At 41.2% G+C, this 25,493-nt stretch overlaps 2 protein-coding genes across 2 annotated transcripts in view; both read left to right on the forward strand.

Annotated features, from left to right (window-relative positions):
* Nucleotides 1–548: 548 nt before the first annotated feature.
* Nucleotides 549–25,063, forward strand: MPZL3 (myelin protein zero like 3). Its single transcript, XM_041772290.1, has 6 exons — nt 549–671; nt 9,548–9,714; nt 13,296–13,506; nt 15,308–15,473; nt 17,945–18,008; nt 21,981–25,063. Exons 1-6 carry the CDS (start codon nt 599–601, stop codon nt 22,005–22,007), a joined length of 708 nt encoding a protein of 235 aa, XP_041628224.1. The 5' UTR covers nt 549–598; the 3' UTR covers nt 22,008–25,063.
* Nucleotides 24,969–25,493, forward strand: part of JAML (junction adhesion molecule like) — a 28,904-nt gene continuing 28,379 nt past the window's right edge. Inside the window, 1 exon segment of the mRNA XM_041772289.1 lies at nt 24,969–25,070. The gene's annotated coding sequence lies outside the window, so the exon portion shown is untranslated.

Genomic DNA, 25,493 nt, shown 5'->3' on the forward strand with positions numbered 1-25,493 from the left:
TCTCTTCATGTCACTTCCAGCACTATGAAAACAGGAGTTGCTCACTTTTCCCACCCAAAGATACCCAAATCCAGTTCCTTTTCCCTCTATTTTTGTGTTGTAGTCATTTCATCATCGCCACCGTGAGCAGCAGTTTAATAAACACTCAATTGATGCAGGTCCTGAGTTGGATGCTGAAGGCCTAATACATCTTTATCTATTGGCTGATCCTGTATGATCTAGGTTTTTTCTAGCTCTAAATTTATAGGAACCTATTTTGAATCAGTTCAAATAAAATAATCTGTAGGGAGTTAAAAAAAAAGACTTCTGAGGAGTAGGAAGATCAAGACTATTTAGTACCACGGAATTCCAGACAAATTGTAATTTTCACAAAGTCTGTGGCCTACTTCATTGTCAAGCAAAAGAGAATAATCTCTTACTCGGGACTCAGAGCACTTTTCAAGGTGTGGCTCTGGAAAGATGCCACGTTCCTATGGCAACTAGGAGTCGCCATTTTAAGTGTTCTCGCGGCCTCCCGCCCTGACGTCACTTCCGGTATCACCTGTGTGGTTACCGGGAGCCGTAAACAAGGTGTGCAAGCATCCAGAGAACTGTCGGGATGCAGCAGAGCGGAGCGGCTGGAGGCCGTGGCTGCGCTCTGCTCCCACTGCTGAGCGTCCTGTTCTTCCAGGGTGAGAGCTCCGGCTGGCGCCCCCCACTTCCGGCCGGGGGGTTAGGGAAGATGGTCGGTTTTCCGGTTCCGGTGGGGGGGTCTCAGGAAAGCCCCCACATTGCTCCTCGCAGTGCAGGAAGTGGGCGGGGGTGTGCTCCTCTTGTCTTCACCACCCGCTGAGTGGGCAGCTTGTCCGTGCTTTCCTGAGCCCTGGGCTCGACCACCTTGCGTGGCTCACGTGTATTCTGGCGATGGCTCCACCCGATGGAACCACGGAGGCCTCCGGCTTTGGGGGCACCCTGTGCTATCTTGTGATGGGTTATCAGCGCTTGACGCTGCTGTGGTTTTGTGGGCTGTGTGTCCTGATTAGGAAGGGGCAGTTGTAGTGTTCAGGAGTTCGGCTCAGTAATTTTGGGAGAGAAAATCGTGACTATTGGTACTTTTATTTTTTTGTAGGTGATTGCCAGAGCCTTGAAAGTGAAATATTTATTAGTCACAGAAAGGATGTGCTGTGATTTCGTTCCAAGAGGCACATTTTGTTGGGGGGAAAAGCAACCGGTGTAGCATTTTATTTTATTTTATTGTTAAAGATTTTATTTATTCATGAGAGACACAGAGAGAGGCAGAGGGAGAAGCAGGCTCCCTGCGTGGAACTCAGTGTTGGGCTCCATCCCGGGTTGGGGGATAACCACTGAGCCACCTAGGTGTCCCTAATGTAGCGTTTTAATAACATTTTTATTTTATTTATTTTTTTAAATAACATTTTTATAATACAAGATAGGGCGTATCAATGTTAAAAATTTTAATCTATTAACTAATATCGGAAGTACAGTATTCACGCTATGGTATAATCTTAGAATTAGGATAAATTTTGCTTTTATGCAATTTTCAAATTGCATTGAAGTCCAACCTAATTACCTTTCATTTTGGAGTGCAATTATTTCCTGGATTTGTGTGTGTGTGTGTGTTATCAGGAAATCATATGTTAGTAGGACTTGGATTGTTGAAACTTTATAAAGTTTCCTGTGGGTAAGTGGGAATTTCTGAAGGGGGCCTTTATCGTGAAGTCTTCAGTTCTAAATCTTAGCAGGTAATGCCAGGAAGTTTTTATTTATTTGATGACTAATATTCATGTTGCTGGCACACTCCCTGATCCCTCCCAGCACTTTGTGTCATCACAAGTGTCCAGTTTTTCAGCTAAATTCTTTTGCAATATAATATTTAGGCTGACCTACTATCACTCTAAATAATCCCAGTTTCATTTGTCTCTCTCCCTCTCTCCCACGCAAATATTCAGATATTGTCCTATTGAGGGAAAAACCCTAGAAACGATGGGTGGCTTATTTTTTCTTTTTTTTTTTTTAAGATTTTATTTATTTATTCATGAGAAACAGAGAGAGAGAGAGAGAGAGAGGCAGAGACACAGGCAGAGGGAGAAGCAGGCTCCATGCAGGGAGTCGGACGTGGGACTCCATCCCCGGTCTCCAGGATCACGCCCTGGGCTGAAGGCGGCGCTAAACTGCTGGGCCACCTGGGTTGCCCCGGATGGGTGGTTTCTTGAACTTGATGCCATTTCACATTGAGAAGTATCCATCAAATACTCCATATCAAATAATTCAAACTTAAAAGTTTGTTTTATGGTCCATATAAACTCGAATTGACTTATATTTTGTCTTAAAAAATAACAGCTTTATTGAGATACAGTTCACGTGCGATACAATTTATCCATTTGAAAGGTACAATTGGGACGCCTGGGTTCTCAGCCTTTGAGCCTCTGCCTTCAGTTGGGCTCAGGGCATGATCCTGGAGTTCCTGGATCAAGTCCCACATTGGGCTCCCTGCAGGGAGCTTGCTTCTCCCTCTGCCTGTGTCTCTTCCTCTCTCTGTATCTCTCATGAATAAACAAATAAATAAATCTTTAAAAAATAAAAGATACAATTGAGTGGTTTTTAGTATATTCACAGACTTATGCATCACCACCATAATCAGTTTTAAAATATTTTCATCATCCCAAAGAAAAACTTCATACACATCAACAGTCACTCCCTATTCCTCCCTTCTCTCAGCCTCTGGCAGACACCAGTCTACTTTCTATTGCTATGGCTTGCCTGTTCTGGACATTTCACATAAATGGAATCATATAATATACATTCCTTTGTGGTTAGTTTCTTTCACTTTGTATGTTTTCAAGGTTCAACATTTTAAAAAATCCGTTAGCCAATAGACTTTGGTCTCATATCAGTGTTTATTTGCTTTTCCTCTTCAAAGATAGGGCTCATTAAATGATTAGCTTGTTTGAATTCTCCAAGTTATAAACACGGTCCTGTTATATTAGTTGTCATAGCATGTGGAAACAATAAATTAGCTTAGAGTTCTTACACTTTTCTCCATTTAAGTGTGTACTTTTATGAACCAAATATTGACAGATTTGTATTTCGGGAAATTGGTTGTACGAAACTGGGAGTTTTGACACATTTTTTTTCATTCCTTCGTGTATAAAATTAATGTATGTTTAAATGTGGTTTTCTTGGTTCCTCCCAAATTAAAAAATTGTTAATTATTATGAGTGTATATATATATATGTGTATATGTGTATATATATATATATATATATATATATATATATATATATATATATAGGCTATTTTGACCTGGTAAGAATGATTTTTTTACTCAGGAGAAAATATAAATCTCCCTAAGCACATTAGGCCTAGGATGAAAATTTCTTTTTTCTTTTTTTTAAGATTTTATTTTATTTATTTGAGAGAGAGCACACAAGTAGTGGGGAGGGACAGAGGGAGAGGGAGAATCAGACTCCCCACTGAGCAGAGAGCCTGATGAGGGCCTCAATCCCAGGACCCTTGAGATCATGACTCAGAGCCAAAGGCTGCCACTTAAACTGACTAACCTACCCAAGCACCCCTAGGTTGAAAATTTCTAAATGAATGTAACAGTGGATTAGTAATTTTTTTCTTATTTTTTGAGTGGATTAGACAAATTGTTTTACATCTGTTGATCGTAAACCACTTTTAATTTCCATATTTATATATATATGTATATAAATGCACATATCATAATTAGCTTAATGCATTTTTAGAAACAACACACCTGGGTAGCCAGCACCCAAATCAAGATATAGAATGTTACTGGTACTCCAGAAATCTTCCTTCTATTTTCTTCCAGTTATTATCCTTTCTCTCCCAAGGGGAACCAACATCCTGACATATAGATTAGTTTAGTTCATCCATGGCTCTTACTTTTCTCTATACACTTAAGACTCACTTACCTAGTGTTTAGATTTCAGCAAAATGACTTTACATATTGATAACTTTATGGGAGAATCATGCTTGTGAATATGGAATTCAAATATATTAACAAGAAGTTAGTTGGTAGGTAGATTTATTAATGGTGTACTTACTATAATTCAGTAACCAAAATTTGCTGAGAACTTGTAGTTTTTAAGCTTATTTTGCAATAATTTTTGTTTCATAAAAAGGAAAGTTTGATGGTTTCATTCAGTTGAATATTACTGAGCATTCACAGTTTGCTAGGCTCTGTTTTGATGAGCTCAGGGTCTATTGGAGAAGACCGACAAGTCATCAGGTAATTTTAGGATCTGGTACTAAGAGAAAAATGTGGGAGCACAGAAGAGGTGCCCTTAATCTACCATGAGAGTACAGGGAAGACTTCCTGGATGTGCCACCAAAGGTAAATCTTGAAAGAAGATGGAGAATGAGTAAAATTCCAGATGTAGAAAGGAACATGAACGAAGCATAGAGGCATTAAATAACTTTCCAAACAAATTTTCTGAAACTTAAACTTTGAGTGGGTTAAATCACATGTGGAGTTTGTATGTGTGTATGTAACAATCAGTAGGCAGAGTTGGCTGGAGAGACATTAATGAGATTCCAGATTAATGAGATTTACAGATTAGAACTGTAACCCATATATTTTTATTTGCTCTAAACCAGGGTTGGCAAACTTTTGTAAGAGGCTAGAGAATAAATATTTTTTTTAATTTTTATTTTTCTACCTGATATTAAGGTTTGTTATATAGCTACAGTAGTCCAAGAACTGTGGTACTTATACAGAATTGGACCCATAAATCGGTGAACAGAATAGTGAACCCAGAAGCAGGTCCACACAAATATGTTCGATTGATTTTTATTTTTTAAGTATTTTATTTAATAGAACACGAGCAGGAGAGCAAGAGAGAGAACAATTGGGAGTGGGGGAGGGGCAGAGAGAGAGGGAGAAGCAGACTCCCACCTGCGCAGGGAACCCGTTGCCAGGGTCAATCCCAAGACCCTGGGATTATGACCTGAGCTGAAGGCAGATGTTTAACCAACTGAGCCATCCAGGCACCCTGAGAATAAATATTTTAGGCTTTGTGAACCATATGGTCACTGTTGCAACTACTTATAAGGTTCTGTGTATCACAAAAGCAGCTATAGACAATTTATAAATATATAAATATGGCTATGTTCTAATAAAACTTCATTTACAAAGAGACATTGTAGGCTAGATTTGGCCCATGGGCCATAGTTTGTTGACCTTTACCCTATGCCAACTAACCATCGATATTATCTCTCAGCTATCTCAAAAGCATATTAAACATATCCAAAATCAAACTTATGTTCTTTCCTATCAAGCCTGGTACTTTTCTAGTCTTTCCTATGTCAGTGAATGGTATCACCAAGTCAGAAACCTGGGAGTCATCCTTGACATCTCTGTTTCCCTAACATTCCACAGCTAAGCTAACACCATTTCTTGCTGATTTTAATCTGTAGGAATTGTCTTCCTGGTTCTTTCCATGTCTACTACCACCAACTCAGTTCAAGCTTTCTTTATTTCTCATTTGACTATTTTAGTAGCCTTCTAAGTAATCTTATCTTTACTCTTGACTCCTCTTGCATGTCTTCCCTCGAGTGACCTTTTAAAAATGAAAACCCCATCATGTCTCTTCTCCCTCAGTCTTATGTTTAAGTATTTTCCATGGCTTTCCATTACTCTAAGAATAAGGACCCAAGTGTCTGAGGCTCTGCATGATCTGCTTCCTGCTTACCTCCTAGCCACACCTTTCTCTTATGCTATTTGTGTTGGAGCCATTCCGCCTTCCTTTTGGTTCCTTAGCTGACTGTGCTCCTTCCTGGCCCAGGACCTTTGCATATGTTGTATTCTCTGCCTGGAATGCTCTCCATCTCCTCACCTTGTTACCTTTTCTTCAGAGCCCAACTCAAAAAGTAACTTTTTTAGTGAAGCTTTCATTAGTCACTCCTTGCTTCTTTACCATAACTGGTGCAGTTCTCATAATCAGTCTTTTTGTCTCTGCTTCATGGTACTTATCAGATTTTGTAATTATACATTTGTCTTTATGATTATTTGATTAATGTGGTGAACTTTTGCTTTATTTTAAGCTCCAAAATAGGGTGTGTATTTATTTTGCTCACATTTAATTCCAGGCTCAGAGGGTGGCACAAAACAGATCCTTAGTAACTATATGTTTGAAGAATGAGTGAATGAATAAGAGTATTGTCATGAAAGCCTTGGGATAGAGAAGGTCTAGGAGCAAGGAGTCACTGTATCAGAGAGATCAGTAAAATAAGAATAGAAAAATACCTATTGGAGTTTTTATCCCTTGGATTTTGTAGTTTTAAGACATGATGCCCTTTACCAGAAATGGTAGTGGACTCTGTATTGTACAATAGCGGTCCACAAGTGGATGGGAAGGGAGGGAGGAAATGCAGGCATACCCTGCTCTTTCACAAACCTGGCTTAGAAAGGAAAAAAAAGACAGTAGTTGGGGTAACATGTAGTATTTTGGGGTTAAGAAAAGATCATTATTATTTTGCTTTATTGTTACTTGTTTATTTGTTTTTAAGGATGGGAGAGACTTCTTTGTATTTAAAGTCTGAAGGGGGAGAGAGCCCCTCTGAAAAGGAAGAGTTCGAAGAGAGTAGAGATGTTTTTCTGCTGAAGGAGGACCTGGAAGGGAGGCATCCAGGGCAGAACCAAAGGATTTGGCCTTGCATAGGAAAAGAGATACCACACCCTTTCAGATTGGATGTGGGGATAGGTGTAAATGCAGGAGAGTGCATGGATGGGCAGTTTGTATGGCTTTAAATTTCTTGAAAAAAAGTAAGAGGAGAAATTTTCTTCTGAGAATGAGGGATTTGGAGGTTGCATAGAGGATGGTGAGAATGTCAGAGGTTGGAGGAATCAGGAAGAGGAGCTAAGGCTGGTTAAAGGGTCATCATGCCTCATTAAGGGCTCAGCTATGGGTAGAATCCATGACTTTCTTATGGTATCTATCTGTGCAGTTGTGTGATTATTCTCCTTCAGTGTATGACAGGCATAGTATAGGAGTGGTCATCTAGGGCTGAGCTTTTCCTGAATGGGTACAATGGAAAGGGAGGAGTGTAGAGGACTTCAGAATGTGGGAAATATTGCAAAAAGGGGATAGGAAGAGAGTGGGTATCTGATCAGCACACTTTGTCCCTATACTGGAATTTTTGGTGACCTGTCCACTCCCTTCTCTCAATCTCTGTCTGCTCCCTTCCCTGTGAGTTTTTGCCCTTGATGTGCTGTGTGTAACAGGGGAAATAGTCTTTACAAATTGAGGGCAATCAACAGTATGTGTGCTTGAGGAGCATTATGTATTAAATGCTATGAGAACAGTAAAGAAAGAGCAGTGAACTGCACCGGGGAATTTGGAGAGGTATCACAGAGGTGCAATGTGAGCAGAGTTTTGAAGGTGTGCGAGCTTTGGGCTGTGTGTGGTATGGAAGGACCAGGCAGGATTGGTAGAAATGGGGACAGCCTTCCAGACAAAGCCATATTCAAAAAAGAGGCACATTGGCATGAAAGGACAGAGTAAGTTTGGGAATGGCAGACATTCTGGGCATGGTGAAGGGGTTGGGATGGGTAGATAGGTGGAGGCAGAAGTTTAGGACCAGATTGTCACTATGTGGGTTTTATTCTATAGCCCAAAGAAGGAATTATTGAAGGTTTTTGAATGTTTGTGGTGTTCATTTTAATAATAACAGCTAACATTTATTGAAAGGTTCTATTTCACATGCTGTGCTAATAAGCATTTTATGTGTTGTCTTATTTAATCTTATCAAATCATTACAGTGATCCAGTGAAGTAGGTCTTGTCATTTTTTCCTTTCTAAGGAAATTGAAGCTTAAACAGGTTAGGTAACTGTGATTAAAATCTTACAGCTAGAAAGTAGCTGGGCTAGAATGCAAGTCCAGGTCTATCTAATTCTAAATCCATGCTTTCAAATCTCTCAACCATATTTACATTTTAGGATAAAGGAATAGTATGAGGAGAGTGTGGATTATCCATCCATTCCTGAGGTCGTGGGAGAGAATAGAGGCTGAGGGATGAAGGCTTTCCAGGTAGAGGAACAGCATTTCCAAAGTCAAAAGAGGAATGACAGGTTTAGCATGACAACGTCAAGAGTGGCTGCTGTGGAGGAAAGAGAGGTAATCCTCATCTTTGGGACGGGTCAGAGTCTTATTAGAGTTGTGAGCTCAGTCTTGGTGTCCTCCTTTTAAGAGGAATGTGAACAAACTAGATTGTCTTGAGAGGAGCAAGAAAAATGATTCAAAGCAGACAGAGGTAAAGGTGTTGATGACTCATGACTGTGTCTGTGATGGGAAAGGTTGAGAGAGTGTAGGCAGAACTGAAGGCCCCGGTAAGGTTGAAGCCATCTAACCTGCACTGAGCACTTACTCTCCGGGGGTAGGCAGGCTTTATAGTGTTACATCTGTTTTAACTCATTTATTCCACACAGTGACTTTCTAAGGTAAGTGCTGTTAATTATCATTCTAACCAGGGTGAGAAGCTGGAGTGTAAAATAGCTTGCTAAAACCATAGAGCTAGCAAGCGATAGAGTTGGGATTTGCATCCTGCCTCGACCAGGAGGACTGTGGGTTTTCAGGATGGTGTATGGGTTTGTTCTCTTCTGAATCCTTGCTGCCCGGTTTGACTTGGGCCTGACAAAAGAATCGGGGCTTGTTGCAGTAGAGAAGAAAGCAGTAAAAACAAAGTGCTGGTGACTTCCCTAAAAAATGGCTCCCTAGTGGAAGATTAATTTCTACTCTGTTTTTTGAAAGGGGATTGGTCAGAAGAAATTGGGACCTCTTTCTGGGTGGAGCTGGAATGCCAAAGTTGGATATATGAGCCTGTTTTGGAAAGAGTTAAATCTCTAGGGAGTTTAAAAATGATTATCTTATTTTTGCATTTTAAAATGCATTAAATTGTTCTGTGTTCCTTCCCCATGATTTACTTTTAATGGATGTAGGATTCATTAAGCAGCTTTAAGAGGGGGAAAAAAATAAAACACAACTGGATAGAACTTGGGGGCAGTTTTCAAAAATTCTTTGAAAAAATTTCCTCCTCTTATTTTCTGTCCTCATTTTGCTGGTGGTTGAGAAAGTGGTAGCTTCAGGTTACAAGTGTGCTGTACTTGGGGGTAAGTCCCTGAGACCACAGCAGCTGCTATAATTCCTGGGGTATAAGTGTGTCAGGGGGCGGGGGAGGGGGAGTACATGGCATTGTGTTTCAGCTGCCGTAGGCGGACCCACTTGTTTGTACTGCATTTAACCACAAGTCCGTATTTGGAAAAATGCTGGTGTGATCAGGTTTTAGAGTTTTTTACCCAAGCATTTATTCTGTGATTTAATATTGTAAAATGACAAAAAAAAAAAAAAAAAAAGACTACCCCTTGGTTAATGCAGATAGCTGCTCCTTGTTCTTGTGGGCCTGCCTGAGAAGATATTTATCTGTTACTACAAGAGCCCTAAAAAACTATAGTGTCTCTGTGTTGCTCACTCAAGTCTGTGTCTCACCCAGATGCATCCCTTTTACATGTTGGGCTTGCTTTAGGTGTTCACGTTGTCCTTTCCTTGGAGATTAAAGTGGATGGCCATGTCCGAGGTTATGTGGGAGAGAAGATCAAGTTGAAATGCACCTTTAAGTCAACTTCATCTGTCACTGACAAACTTACCATCGACTGGACATACCGAACCCCTGGCAGCAGTCGTACAGAATCAGTGAGTGTTTTCCTATTAAGGAGATTTCTTTGAGTCTTCAGTAATCAACAGCTCTGGAATCCTTCTATTCCAGGTCCCAGGTGTACCTCAGGTCTTCTCATCTTAGAATTGAACATGAGCTTCTATATGAAAAGAAGATGAGCTGCTACCCTATGTGGCGTTCATTTGGTCATGTAGGGCTTCTCATTCTTCAGTGTGAGATGTTGTACATAAGCTATGAGGAAAAACATTGTCAGAAATTCAAAGGAAACGTGGCTTACTTTTGTTTCCTCTTTGTTGTTTCCTCTTGCATGTTTTCGAAGCTTGTTTTCAGATTCAAGATACTAAAAAGAGTACCTCCAGGACCGCTGGATAGAAAAATTCTATAGGTCCCAGTCATAGATGTCTTTTCTCATAAAGCTGCTCATTTCCTGTGGTATGAGGTTGTCTCAGTGGGTATATCTATTGGTTTAACTATACTCTGTAGATTTATCTTGGCATCGTCTCCTAGTATATAAACATCTGCATTGATTTATATAGTTCCCTTTGAAGGAGATGGTGGCACCTTGTGTGGATGACAGATGCTGTTAGTGACAGATGGTCTTGCGGTATTAGAAGCAATATACTTTATGTACACATATAAAACACATTTATGGTTTGGATCTCATTGTGGATGTCTAATTGAAGATTGCAATGCTATAAAAAACCCTTTCTCTTTATGCTTCCAGCAGTATCCTCAGTTCAGCATAGATGCTATCAATAATGTGAATGTTGTAGCTGTATGTTAAAATTGTATTTTTGAAAGCATCCTTAATTCTTTTATCTTGTTTCCTTCATTGGAGACCCTTCTCTCTGATTTTAATATATAAGCTTTGAGTTTTGTTTTAGGACCCATTATCGAATGCCACATAGCTAGGAGTTGGGGAAGGGATTCCAGTGAAGGAAGCTAGGCTATATTCGTGGTCCCTTTTTCTTTCTCTCTCTTTTAAAGATTTTATGTATTTATTCATGGAAAACACAGAGAGAGAGAGGCAGAGACATAGGCAGAGGGAGAAGTACACTCCCCGTAGGAAGCCTGATGTGGGACTTGATCCCAGGACCCTGGGATCACAGCCTGAGCTGAACGCAGGCCCTCAACCACTGAGCCACCCAGGTGCCCCTCCCTTTTGCTTTAGACTTAAAATAGTTTACTTTATTTTGAGTGGTCAGAAAACTACAGCTGGCCTTTTTCGACTCTGCCTCATTGGCCAAAAGTAGAACAGAGCAAGCAGTGGGGGATCTTCTTGGGTCAGAAACCTTAACTGCAAGCATCAGTTCTTGTATGGTGCTGTTTTCTATGAGGCTGGTCAGAAACTCAGCAAGCTCACACAAGTTGGGATCAGTGGACCTTTAAAGTCATGTGACATGATGTCATAGTCCAGGTCAAGTCAGTCAGGATCCTGTGACACTAATTGGGTAGCAAGGATATGAGTATCACCAGTTTAACTTGGAATTTACAGGTTGGATTAATCTTGAAGATACACATGCATGCCTTGATTTGTCAGTAAGGAGTTACAAACCCTTTTATATAGATGCTAATAATCCACTGATTATTATTTTAAAACTTTTTAAAATATTTTATTTATTTATGATAGACCACAGAGAGAGAGAGAGAGAGGCAGAGACACAGGAAGAGGGAGAAGCAGGCTCCATGCCAGAAGCCCGACGCGGGACTCGATCCCGGGACTCCAGGATCGCGCCCTGGGCCAAAGGCAGGCACCAAACTGCTCAGCCACCCAGGGATCCCCTCCACTGATTATTATTATAGGCGTTCTTTACCTCCCTCTTTGTTTTTTTTTAAGATTTTATTTTATTTTTAAGATTTTATTTGTTTATTTGAGCAAGAGAGAGTGAGAGAGGAGAGGGCACAAGCCAGGAGAGGGGTAGAAGGAGAGGGATAAGCAGATTCCCTGCTAAGCAGGAAGCCCAATGTGGGACTTGATCCCAGGACCCTGGGATCATGACCTAAACCCAAGGCAGACACTTAACTGACTGAGCCACCCAGGCATCCCTAAGATTTTATTTTAAATAACCACATACCCAATCAGAGCCTTGAAATCAAGCACCCTGAATTGATTACTCCAACTTTACAGAAAGGGCCATAACGCCAAAATCTAAGTGATACAAAGGCACACACTTAAGTAGGCTAGGAAGTTTGCTTATCCTCAATAGAGTAAAAAATCAACCCCTAAGTTTTGCGTATAAACCAAGCCATACACTGTAACAGATCATGAGTCGGAAAACACAGGCTGCTTCAGATTTTATTTGTACATAATGCACCTCATTAGTTGGTAGTAGCATGAAATCAAGAGTTGCTGTTCCACCAACTGAGTCAGGCAGGTGCCCCTTATCTCTTTCTTTGGAACATTCATCACACATGTTACTATTTATTAATATCTGTATTTCCCATTACACTGTAAAAATCCATGAGATCAGGGACTATGCCTGGTTGGCTCTCACTGAATTTTTTTGCTTAACATAATGCCCAAAATATAGTAAGTGTGCTATAAGGATTCATTGGATGAATGCATGAAGTGTTAAGTGATTCAGCATCTTCTCTGGGAAGTTGCTCTTCAAAATTGGGCAATTTGGTGGTTGTAAATGAGGAAGTACCATGTAAACAAAAAAAGAGGAAAGCCTTGAATCTTGCATAAGAAAGACCATATTGTGTTGTAGTACCTGTCTGCCCTCTACCAGACATAATGAGGTGCTTTTGGTGACAAAGTGTCTGACCATCAATCTGAAGCAGCGCTGTTTTAATTCAACAGACATTCATTGAGTCCTGATCATGCATTTGGCTTGGGGTTTTATTAATCGCCAAGATAGATAACTTGAGAGAGGCTTGATTATATTATACCTACTTCTGTTTGAGGAATAAGCAAAAACTTCCCCTGCCTACTTATTAGCTGTGTGCCTTTGAGTAACTCACTTAGTTTTTGGCTTTGTTTCCCTTTCTGTAAATTTGGAATAATCATATCTGCCCCGTGTATATAGTTCAGTGTTGTTATGTGGCTCAAGTGCGTAAATCTGTGGGAATCATTTGCAAACCAGAAAGTACCACACAAACAACAGATGCTACTTTAGAATAGGGGTTCTCAGCTTTGGCATTATTGACGTTTTGAGCTGGATAATTCTTTGTTGTGGGAAGCTATCCCATGCAATGTAGGATTTTTATCAGCATCTGTGACCTCTACCCACAAGATGCCAGTAGCACTCTCCCCAACCGCGACAACCACAACTGTCTCCAGAAATTGCCAGATGTTTCCTGGAGACCCACATTGGCCCCCAGGTGACAACTACTGCTTTAGGAATTCAGGGAGAATTTAGAAGATCTGAGAGTTAGGATCCTAGGACTCTTTTGTCAGGCCTTTTCCTGATAAGTGTATTAACTTGTCTTTTAACCCATAGGATGGAGATGAACCAAATATTACAAAGAAAATGTCCAACTGAGAAAATCCATTATACCTTTGTACTTGATTTTGGACCTACTTAGCTTTACATTTTCATTGCATTTTGCAAATTAACTTTTTGTTGTTGTTGTTGTTATGGTGTTGCTTTCTTAGATTTTCCATTATCAGTCCTTCCAGTACCCAACCACAGCAGGCACATTTCGGGATCGAATTTCCTGGGTTGGAGATGTATACAAAGGGGATGCATCTATAAGCATAAGCAACCCTACCGTAAAGGACAATGGGACATTCAGCTGTGCTGTGAAGAATCCCCCAGATGTGCACCATAATATTCCCGTGACAGAGCTAACAGTGACAGAAAGGGGTAAGCCAACTGCCACCAGCCTTCTTCTGCCAGGCTCTGTGACTTCCATGGTGCTTACTGTAGAAGTTAGGGACAAGCAAAACCACCTACTGTCTTTATAAGCCAGTCAGTCAGTGGAACAGTCTGCCATCCTGAATTGTCTATTAGGATGAATTTCTTTTCTTTCTTTTCTTTTTTTTTTTTTTAAGACTTTATTTATTAATTTGACAGAGAGAGAGCACATGTGAGCACAAGCAGGGAGAGTGGGAGGGGAAGAAACAGATTCCCCACTGAGCAGGGATCCTGATGCAGAGCTCCATCCCAGGACCCTGGGATCATGACCTGAGCTGAAGGCAGCCACCCAACAGACTGAGCCACCCAGGCATCCTAGGATGAATTTCTTAATCTTTATTTTGCAAACTGAAGCTGTTTTTCTTTTTCTTTTTTTTTTTTAAATTTTTTTAAATTTTTCTTTACTTATGATAGTCACACAGAGAGAGGGAGAGAGGCAGAGACACAGGCAGAGGGAGAAGCAGGCTCCATGCACCGGGAACCCGACGAGGGATTCGATCCCGGGTCTCCAGGATCGCGCCCTGGGCCAAAGGCAGGCGCCAAACCGCTGCGCCACCCAGGGATCCCTGAAGCTGTTTTTCAAATGCTGTTATAGTTTCCCCATTATGTATTTTTTATTTTAACCTCAGGTGACCAGAGGTCTTGTGCAATGCATGGCAAACCCGAGTCAATGGAGGCTTGTTATCAGTATGAAATAGAAGCCATTTGATTCCTCTAATCTGTTCATATCCTCAGTTATGAGGCCGTGATCTTGCCTGTGTGTTGAAAGAGTGCCCCCTCTAATGATGGGAGGCAGCACATTTCTGTTACAAAGGGCAGCATTTTCCTTTTAGTGTGAAAGCGCAGGAAAGTAGGTTAAGGACACACCTTTTTTTCTACATTATTCCCGGGTGAATACTGAGTGGTCATTCTAATCCTCTGTTGGATTTGAACCAAAGATGTAGAGATACAGAGCTGCATTATGGTTTGTTATAGATGCTTTATCTCCCAGGTCTTTCTCAAATTTACCTGTCTGTCTTTTTTTCCCTGTTTCTTTCTGCCTCCCTTCCTCTTCCCCCTTTCTTTCTTTTTTTGGGACGGTAACTCAAGATTTCAAAGATATAGGCATGTTCATGCTGCAGGCTGCGTAGAAAATAGTATTGTTTTTTGGAAGATAGTTCGGTAGTATGAATCTGAAGCCTTAAAAGTGTATGCCTTTCAACCCAGGAATCCCATTTTAAATCTTATCTTAAAGAAATAGAGGTAAATATTAGGATTTATGTACAAAGATGATCATCATAATGTAGCTTGTAGAAAGGAATTGGGAACAGCTTGAATGCCCAGCATTGGTTCAGTAAATTGTTCAGTGTAGTAGAATACTGTGCAGCCATGAGAAAGTAACACTGGAATTTTTAATGACATGGGAAAAATTTATCATATATTACATTTTAAAAAAGGAGTTTAGAAGTAGTCTGTAAAATATGATTCATACTTCTAAAAATAGGCACTCTCCTATCTGCAGACCCATACCCACATACTCCTAGAAGGAACGCTGAATGGGTAGATACCAGCGTGTCAATCCTATGTAGTGGCATTATGGCTACATTTTTGCTCTTCCTTGTAATTTCATGTACTTTCCACCTCTTCTACAATGAATTAATGCTTGTTGTTATCAGAAGAGATACAAAGGCAAAAGTAAAATCTAGTTATGTCAAAGGAGGCCCTTTTGCACCTTGTCCGTCTCTCTCACCTTCCTTTTTTCTTCCTCTAGGTTTTGGCACCATGCTCTCCTCTGTGGCCCTCCTCTCCATCCTTGTCTTCCTCCCCTCAGCTGTGGTGGTTGTTCTGCTGCTGGTGAGGATGGCGAGGAAGTCGGCAGGGCTGAAGAAGAGGAGCAAGTCTGGCTATAAGAAGTCATCCATTGAAGTTTCAGATGAGTAAGTCCAGCTGGAGCCCTGAGCAGTTAACTCCTTTTCTCTGCAGAGAGACTATCTGTGGATAGTCCCCAGAGCCCCTGAGTCCACCCCTTTCCTTTTTCCCAGGCCAAGTTTAGTTCTGCCAAGGAGTATTAGAAGGAAGGTTGGAAGTGAAGCTAGTGGATATTAATTTGGAGAGAGAGATGGAGCAGTGAATATGGGGTCCTAGTCTCTGCTTTGGAAATCAGATTGTACTATGCTATGGTTCTACATATAAATTCTGAAGTGGTGGGGGTGCCTGTGTGGCTCTGTTGGTTAAGCATCTGACTCTTGACTTCGGCTCAGATCATGATCTCAGGGTCATGAGATCAAACCCTGCATCAGGTGTTGTGCTGGGCTTGGAGCCTGCTTAAGATTCTTTCTTTCCCTCTCCCTCTGCCTCTCCTCTCTTGCTCATTTTCTCCCCCTCTCTAATAAGTAAGTAAGTAAATAAATAAATTCTGGAATGAATATCACAATCCTTAAAAATTAACAGGAAATTCCAACAAGTCAGTTATTTTTCCCTTCTCATTTTGGCACCAAGCTGGTGTGTCCCAACAGAAAATGCCTAAGCAATAGGAAGGCTTTAAGGATAGCCTTGGACAGCAAAACCATTTTATTTTTTATTTATTTTTATTTATGATAGTCACAGAGAGAGAGAGAGAGAGAGAGGCAGAGACACAGGCAGAGGGAGAAGCAGGCTCCATGCACCGGGAGCCCGATATGGGATTCGATCCCGGGTCTCCAGGATTGCACCCTGGGCCAAAGGCAGGTGCCAAACCGCTGCGCCACCCAAGGATCCCGCAAAACCATTTTAAATAAGAAAGATCTGTTCTTGGTCAGCAGGTGCTCTGAGAGGCTAATTGGACTGTGATTATCGAAGGCATTTATGAAACATCATGTTGCCAGTGAGCAGGCATGATCCAGTATTTTCCCTAGGAATAAATCTACTAAAAACAGGTGACCCGGACACCTGGGTGGCTCAGCAGTTGAGTGTCTGCCTTTGGCTCAGGGCATGATCTCGGGTTCTGGGATCGAGTTCTGCATCGGGCTCCTTGCGGGGAGGCTGCTTCTCCCTCTGCCTGTGTCTCTGCCTCTCTCTGTGTGTCTCTCATGAAAAAAAAAACACAAAAACACAAATCTTCAAAAAAAAACTCCACAAAAAACAGGTGACTAAAGTTTGCCTAAAACCTCTTTTGATTCTCCATTGTCTATATCGGAGGTTCTTAACCTTAAGACTTCCTTAAGGAACCTTAAGACTTAAGGAAGTCTTCCTTGGGGAGGTCTAAAATTTTATTTGTCTGTGCATGTGTGCACATGTGCATGTGTGATGTGTGTGTGCATGCACATGCTCATGTGTACATGTGTTTATTTGATTGGAGAGAGAGTGCCCTTTGTGGGGATCTTTGGTCCCCTGAAAAAGGTAAAGAGCTCTTGGTAGAAATACTAAGAAGTCTATTTCTTCTTCTTTTTTTAAAAGATTTTATTTATTTATTTATTTATTTATTTATTTATTTATTTATTTATTTAAGAGAGTGACTGCCTGAGACAGAGAGAGAGGAAGAGAGGGCACGAGCAGGGGGAAGGGCAGAGGCAGAAGGAGAAGCAGGCTTTCTGCTGAGCAGGGAGCCTGACGTGGGAGTAGATCCCAGGACCCCAAAATCATGACCTGAGCTGAAGGCACTTAACCAACTGAGCCACCCAGGTGCCCTGAGGTGTCTATTTCTTAGCATGCTCTAACAAGATTCCTTATGATCTAAACTTCAGGCCCATTGTTTCCTGACATTTCACCTGGTTCACTCCAAATGCCAGCTTACACAGCTTATTTTCTTCTCTAAATAAGCTGCATTCACTCAGGTCTTTCTTCTGCATGCTTTTCTCTGACTTGGAATCCTCTCCTTCCCTCCCTGTTTGCCTAGAAAACACTTCCTGATCCTCCCTGACCCAGTTGAAATATCTCCTTCTCTGGAATCTCCCTGGAATCCACCTAGGAGAACAGGTCTCTCCCCCGTCTTTGCTGCCACAGCAGTTTGACCTTAAGCTTATTAAAACATTTTATTATGTTGTATCATAACGTACTTGTTAGGTTTCAACAGGTTTCTCACACCCTGGAGGTTGTGAACTCTTCAAAGGAGCAGTGTTTTATTTGTGTCTTGATCCCCAGCCCAGGAGGATGGCTCAGGCATGGTTGGTGCTCAGTACATTTCTAAATGAATGATTGGGACCAGCTTCTATTATTGGGCACTTCCTATGTGTCAGGCCCTGTGGTACGTGTTTTACATGCGGTTATTTTTTATCCCAGAGTGTAGGTAACCTGCCTACTCACACTTCTTGTAAGTGGTAGAACTGGAATTTAAAATGAGACCTGTCTGACTTCAACAGCTATGCCCTTAAGTGCTCTACTGTACCGAGGACAGTAATTTTTCAGATTTGGTTTTCTTCTTTTTCTCCAGCACTGACCAAGAGGAGGGGGATGATTGCATGGCAAGGCTCTGCGTCCGTTGTGCTGAGTGCCTGGTAAGCCCATGCCATTTCTTTGTTTACTACTTATGTTCCATTTTCCTGCTTACTTAAGGGGATCCTTTGCCCTCAGAGGCAGCAGAGGATATGCAGTTAAGGTCCAAAGTAGGGTATGAACCAAGGTCTTTCCCCAAAGTATTTTGGTCTCAAGGAGCCCCTACCAATTCTAACCATTATTTTGGTTTCATCTCATGAGCATAGAGTGGTATCCTTAGGTTAGGGAAGGGGACCACGTCTCTGCCTACTGACAGAAAGCACCTTGAGAGAGGAGTGGCCCATGCTACTAATGTCACACTAGGAGACTTTGGGTGCCTGGACTCAGAATCCTGAACTGAACTTTCCTGCTCTGCTTCAGTTTTTCTGTTTTTCCCAGGGAATTGGAGTGATACAACCTTTTAGGTGACTTGTGGCTTTATCAATAAAAAATACCCATGTTGGAGGATTGCTTGGGTGGCTCCCAAGTGTCTGACTCTTGATCTTAGCTCAGATCTTGATCTCAGGGTTTTGAGTTCAAGCCATGTGTTGGCCTCCATGCTGGGCATGGAGCCTACTTAAAAAATAAAATAAAATAAAATAAAAAGAAATACCCATGTTTGAAGGCCTGAGTGTTGATTTAAATTTTCAAAGCTGTCATCCCTCCATTTTTTTTTTAAAGCTCTTGCTGTGATTGGTAGGCTTGCGTGGTTGTCCCAGCGTCCTGGGAGGAAAGAACCTCTGATGTGGTAAAGTTGGAAACAGGTCAAAAGCAACTTATGATCTAATATGAAACATACCTGTCATTGCAGGGTTTAAACTTGAGTTCTCTTTGTACTTACGGCCAAGCTCAGTACTTAGCCAGATGACCATAGCCCAACTATTCACTGCAGTGTTCTTTGTTTCTTTTTCTTTCAAACTTGAATATAATATGTAAGATGAGGGGAAAGTTGAAGGGGATCTAGCAATAACTCTTAAGGGTTTGAATACTCTAGTAATACAAAATAAGTTAGTATCCATGATTATTATACACATTTCAGATATTTTTTAGAAAAAGATTGCTTGGGCAGCCTGGGTGGCTCAGCAGTTTAGTGCTGCCTTTGGCCTAGGAGGTGATCCCGGGGTTCCGGGATCGAGTCCCACGTTGGGCTCCCTACATGGAGCCTGCTTCTCCCTCTGCCTGTGTCTCTGCCTCTCTCTCTCTCTCTCTGTGTGTCTCTCATGAATAAATAAATAAAATCTTTAAAAAAAAGATTGCATTTATTTATTTGAGAGAGAGGTAGTGAGAGAGAGCAGAGGGCAGAGGGAGAGAGTGAAGCAGGTTCCCCATGAGCAGGGAGCCTGACGTGGGACTCGAAGCTTAACGGACCACCAAGGTGCCCCCACATTTCAGATATTAATTCATTCAGTAGTTATTTACTGAGTATCTGTTATATATCAGATATGATTTTGGGTACTTAGGAAACTGGAGTGAACAATAGTGACAAAAATCTCTGCCCTCAAATAACTCACATTCTTTTCCATGTGTAGAAAACTCTCATTCTTCAAGACACAACTGAAACGTCACCTTCCCTTAAATTGTGGGTACAAATAATAACTAACTAAATCTTTAAAAAAATAAGCAAAACATAGAATATACCAGGTGGTACTTGACGCAGTAGGAAAAATAAGATAGGCAAGGGAGATGGGATGGTTGGATAGAGGGTGAGTGGGGACACCCTCACTGAAACAATATTTGAGCAAACACCTAAAAAAAGTAGATAAGCAGCCATATAGCTGTTGTGCAGGAACATTCCAGATAGAGGAAATGGTAGGTGGAAAGACCTTGTGGAGGGAAACGCATTTCAGGGACAGCAAGTTCTAGGGACAGCAAGGAGACCAGTGTGGCAGGAATGAAGTGAGCAAGGTGAAGAATAGCATTTGTTGATATCAGAGAGGCAATGTCACATCTTAGAAACATTATAAGTGATTGGAATAATCTGGGCTTTTATTCTTAAAGAAATGGAACATGCTGGAGGTTTTTAAGAAGAGAAGTGCTACTTATTTCCAAAGGCCTCTGGCTTCTGTGTTGAGAATAGGTGATATCACGGTCAAGGGATCATGAGAGTCAGAAAACCCAATTAGGAGACCTTAGCAATAATGCAGGTGAGAGAAGGTGGTACTAGTTTGAGCCAGGGTGGTAAGGAGTGGTCGTATTCTGATTCTAATTGGAAGGTAAAGCCTGAAGGATTTACGGATGGGTTTCACGTATCTGTGAAAGAATGAGAGGAGTCAGGGATAATTCATGATTCTTGATTTGAGCAACTGGTGGAATTGATAGCATAGGTGGAAGAGATATAGACTAGAGCCCCAGAGCTCTGAAAGGTTGGCAGTTTGGAAGAGGAAGGGGGAATTGGGAAAGGAGGCTGAGAAGGAACATCCAGTGAGGTAGGAGAAAGCCAAGGGGGTTTGCCATCCTGGGAGCCAAGTGAAGAACGTGTTTCAAGGAAAAGAAAGTGATTAACCGTGTCAGTTGCTGCTGAGTCAGGTCAAGTAAAATGAGAGCGGAGGGTTGATGATTGGCTGATCTGGTGACGTGGAGGTCATTGGTGACCTTAGCACAAGCAGCTTCGGGAGAATAGTGGGGAAGATGGGAGTAAGGTCGAGAAAGAACGAGAAGAGAGACATGGGTGACAGTGGGTGTAAACAGCTCTCGCCAGGAGTTTTGCTGTGAAGAGATGCAGAGAAATAGAGCAATAGGTAGGTGGGGGATGTGTGTCAAGAGTTACTTTCTGTTTAAGATGAGAGAGATTATAACACATTTATAGGCCGATGGGCATGATTCAGTAGAAAAGGGAAAAATGATGCTGCAGGAGGGAGAAGGGGAAGTTGCTGACATAGCTCCAGGATGTGATGCACAACAGGAATGTTGATCTTGGAGAAAGGCAGGGAGAGGGTATCCATAAGACGAGTAGGGAAGGCCACGCAGATGAGCCCAGATGCATGTAAGTATGGCGACAGGAGCTCAGAGTTTCCTTGCTGGCTACTCTATCCCGAGCGTGGGAGACAGCAAAGTGATTAGCTAAGAAGGAAGTGAGGAAGAGGTGCTGGGGGTTTGAGAAGAGAGAGGAAGGTTGGGAACAGTCATCCAGGAGAATAGAAGAATGAATGGGCCAGAGAAATGTGGCGTGCCAGGTAGTACTAATGGGCCACTTGCAGGGAGGAGTAATGAATCCAAGTTTAAATGATAAAAATAAGAATCATGGTAATAGTAGCTAATCTTTTTTTTTTTTTTTTAAGATTTTATTTGTTTATTCATGGGAGACACACGGAGAGGCAGAGACAGGCAGAGGGAGAAGCAGGCTCCATGCAGGGAGACTGATGTGGGACTCGATCCTGGGTCTCCAGGATCATGCCCTGGGCCAAAGGTGGTGCTAAACCGCTGAGCCACCCAGGCGTCCCAACAGTAGCTAATCTTGAATGAGTGTTTGCAAAGTGCTGGGCACAATGGGAAGTGATTTCCATACATCATCCCATTTAGTTCTTGTAGACTTTCTGTGAGGTGTCTGTATTTTTATTACCCTCCATTTTACAGATAAGGAAACTGAGGCTGAGAGACGTTTAATAACTTTACTCAAGGTCGTGCAGCCAGCAGGGGGTGGAGTTGGCATTAGAACTCAGAGAAACTGAGAAACCCAGACTCCGAGGTATGGTCCTGCATGTTCTGCTGCAGACAGATGCCTTTTCATGTGTGTTGAGGTTTTTAAAAAATATCCGTCATGGAAAAGGGAACTGTTAGGGTTTCAAAGCAGAAATCAGTCCAAAAGACAACCAGTGTATGGAGGTCCTGTGATGCTTCATGGGAACACAGGTGTGCTGAGTCAGTGCCATTTCCCTGGGACTGTCCCCTTGTGCTGAGTTCCACCTGAGGGGTCATAGCACGAAGTCTTCGTCTAAAGTCTGACAGTGGCATTCTACTTCATATAAACCACCACAACTGCTGTTCTTTCCCTCCAGGATTCAGACTATGAAGAGACATATTGATGAAGTCTTCACAATATAAGAAGAGTCACCTGCTAGCAGACAATGTCCCATCCCACTGGCAGCTAAAGCACCTGCGAGAAGTAGGAGCTGGCTTGGATGGCAGTGCTGGAGGATTCTGGAAGTCATCAGTAGAGACTTCAGGAACTATTTATTTATTGAAGAAATGTTCTTTTTATATTTATAAACTATTCAAGAACCCTCAGAAGAAACTCAAAACTATCCCTTTTAATAACTTATGTGCTAGTTGAATGAAGGAGTTCTTTTCCTGAATAGAAAGATACTTTTGGACTCCCCTTTGCTCTTGAATGTATTACGTTTTCTTCTAGTTATTTGGGGGAGAATCTGAAATGTTGGCCACACTGCTGATGCCAGAATATTTTGAAAATATGAAATGGAGCTCGTATGTTCCTGACGTGCTACCGATGAAATGTTTGTTTGGGATAAATATCTTTTGATATTTGCTCCGTGAAGGTTTTCAGCTGTGAATCAGCAAAGAGCAAATTCTCACTGGTTTTGTGACACAATGTAACTTGGAACTCTAATTTCTGTAGAGTTGGTAGGGTCAGGAGTCCATGGTTTGCCTTGACTGGGTTTTTAAAGTATTAAAGTGTCATCAATTTATAATTAAGGAAAGGAATGGTGACCTAGAGGGATTCCTTTCTTTTGTCTTGTGAGGATCTAGGTTTGTTACTTTACTTCCTTATAGCTGACTGATTAGTGATTTCCTTCTTGACATCCCAGATCAGAGGCAAGAAAAACTCTTTGAAAGACTTATTGGCGAAGGTAGAGAGTATTTTCAGTTCTTTGCAAGGAAATACTTTTTTTTTTTTTTTTAACAAATGCCACTTGAGTTCAAATGTTGGATTGACTTTAATGAAGCTTCTATTTATAGGAAATAATCTTTTTGACCTGTCTCATTCTTCAGAACTTCTTTGTGTTCTAAAAGGTGCCAAATATGAGTGAACTAAGTATTTACAAACGTTTTTTGCATAATATTTGACATAAGGAAGTGAGGTGGTACATAACCTCTACTTCTCATTTCTCTCCTCCGATACCTTATATTAACTTCCTCCATTTTCCCACAGCAACCTATTCCAAATTTTAATTTACACAGGATTTTCTATAAGCCATTAAGAAATATGTGTGGCATGCCCAGAAAGATTGACAGTGTAGTCCTCTGTAAAAGAGTGATAGAGTTTACTTCTCAATTACGAGAGACAAAAATTACTCTCTTCTCCCATCTTTGTTTTTTCAACAGGATAGTCTGAGATTCTCCATTAGGTGGCTCAGAAGGTTTCCATACCAAAGCATAATACACTGTATACGTTATACAAAAAAAAATCACTTTGCCGAGATTTATTTTTTAAAATTTGGGTTATGAGTTCTGGAAGTCATCAGTAAAGACTTTAAGAAATACAGTATAGGTTTGGCCTGACTTCTTTTGTTAATATAGTCCATACATTAGAGAAAAATCTGTTTCATTAAGAGACATTATACCTTTTCTTTGGTCACGTAAGGAAGTAGAAGAGGAAAAGACACATTGACTGTTTATTTCCAGTGGTTAACCCTCAGAGTCTTGAGCTACATGGGCTTGTCTGGAGCCAGTCTAGTGAGACCGTCTGACACCTCAGCAGAGAGGGGAAAACATGTTTGAGCAACGTGAGTCAATACTTTGGGCTCTAGAAGATTTAAAGATAGAGATCTAATTGTGAGACAGACTCCTCATAGGTCCTCATTTCTCTGAGAAAGAGATGATGCTACAGGAACCCAGCTAAAACCACATTTCATGAATTGAGGAACTGTTTTTTTATCTGGGTTTTCTTGTAATTTCCTTTCAGGCATGCTATGAGGATCAATCCAGTGTAGTGTGTTTGTCACTGTAGGTGGATGGTGCTGTGTGGATACTCGGTCATGTTATTTGTATGTTTGATCATGATTCAAACAAGTGCCTTTCTTAAGTGACTGAATAGTAGCGTCCTTCATGATAAGAGTAAGCTGATTGTTTAGTCTGCTCCATTGGTTTATGGTCACATCAGTCATAAGGCTGCTGTCAGTGACCTTGGCCAGCTCTCATACTGAGTCTGGATTACAGCTTGCTTCCTTTCTCTCTCTCTCTCTCTCTCTCTCGTCTCTCTCTTCCTCTTTCTTTCTTTTTTTCTTTCTCTTTCTCTCCTTCTTTCTCTCTCTTCCTCTTTCTCTCTTCTTCTCTCTTCTTTCTTTCTTTCTTTCCTTTTCCTTTTTCTTTTTCTTTTTTTTCTTCTCTTTCTCTTTCTCCCCTCCCATCTCCCCAAAGGAGCAAAAATCAGTGTTTGGATACCTGCCTTCTTTAAGGATGGAAGGAAGAGATTTTTTAAAAAACTTACTCTTTTAATATTTCCTCAAGTGCTATTCTCTCTCTTTTTCTTTTTGCTGCTTTCTATGCAGAACACACTGTATGAAGACCAGTCTGGTCTAGAAAGGAAATTTAATTCTGAAAACTTCAGAAGGGGCAAGAAGCCTTTCAGAATTTTTCTTTGGCTGCTGAAGACTATCCTCGTGGTTACATTACCTTATGAATTTTGCGCATTGAGCTCTTAATTCTGTCACCGAATGTGAATTTGTAAAATGCTTTGTGTTTCCCATGTGGCCAGTTACCCCAGGCTTCTTGGAGAATATCTTAGTTTTCTGCAGCTCCCAAACCGTGAACTGGTGCTTCAAGAGGGAATGTTGTATGCTGCTGTGTAAAACAAATGTTGGACGCCAAATCCTTGAATCTGAATGTTCTGTCGTGTCACTCTGTTATAGTTCCAAAAGAGAGCCATAAGAAGACCCATAGGGAGTGGACCAAGGCTGTCATTTAACTGCTCAACTGGAAACTTTGCTGCCGGAAGAGGCAGTTCCATTCCTTTGGCTCCTTTGTTGGACTGTTGGACTGTTTACAGCTGCATTTCACTGTGTTTTTTTGTTTTCGTTTTTTTGTAGGAGCATGTGCACTGTTGGGCCATGTGCACAGATGTCATAACTCTTGAGATCTTTACTACATCACAATTAATAAACTGCTTTGCACTTTCTGGCTACTTTTTGGTATGTGTCTAAATATAAAATGAGAGCTGTCATATGAAAGAGAAAGATTGTGATTTCCAGCATCAAGCAGCCATTTGTCTCTAAGCTCTACCCCTGCAAGAACCTGCATAGACTTGGTGGTGTGGTGGTGGAGCCAGCTCACATAGCAAGAGCTGATTGTTAAGTTTTTAGGAATTTTGCAAGCCCATTGTTAAACTTATCAGTAGTTTGAAATAGGCCATGGTGGGAATATTTATGTAAATTGCTAGCTTACCAGTGTACACTGCTTCTCAAGAACCATATAGCATAGTCCTTGAGAAGAGGACGTATTCAACAACTTTTTATTTATTTTTTTAAAAAGATTTTATTTATTTATTTGAGAGGTAGAGTGAGAACAGGAGCAGGGGTGGGGATGGATGCCACAGAGGAAGAGGGAGAAACAGA

The sequence above is a fragment of the Vulpes lagopus genome, chromosome 10, assembly GCF_018345385.1.
Source record: "Vulpes lagopus strain Blue_001 chromosome 10, ASM1834538v1, whole genome shotgun sequence".
NCBI lineage: Eukaryota > Metazoa > Chordata > Mammalia > Carnivora > Canidae > Vulpes > Vulpes lagopus.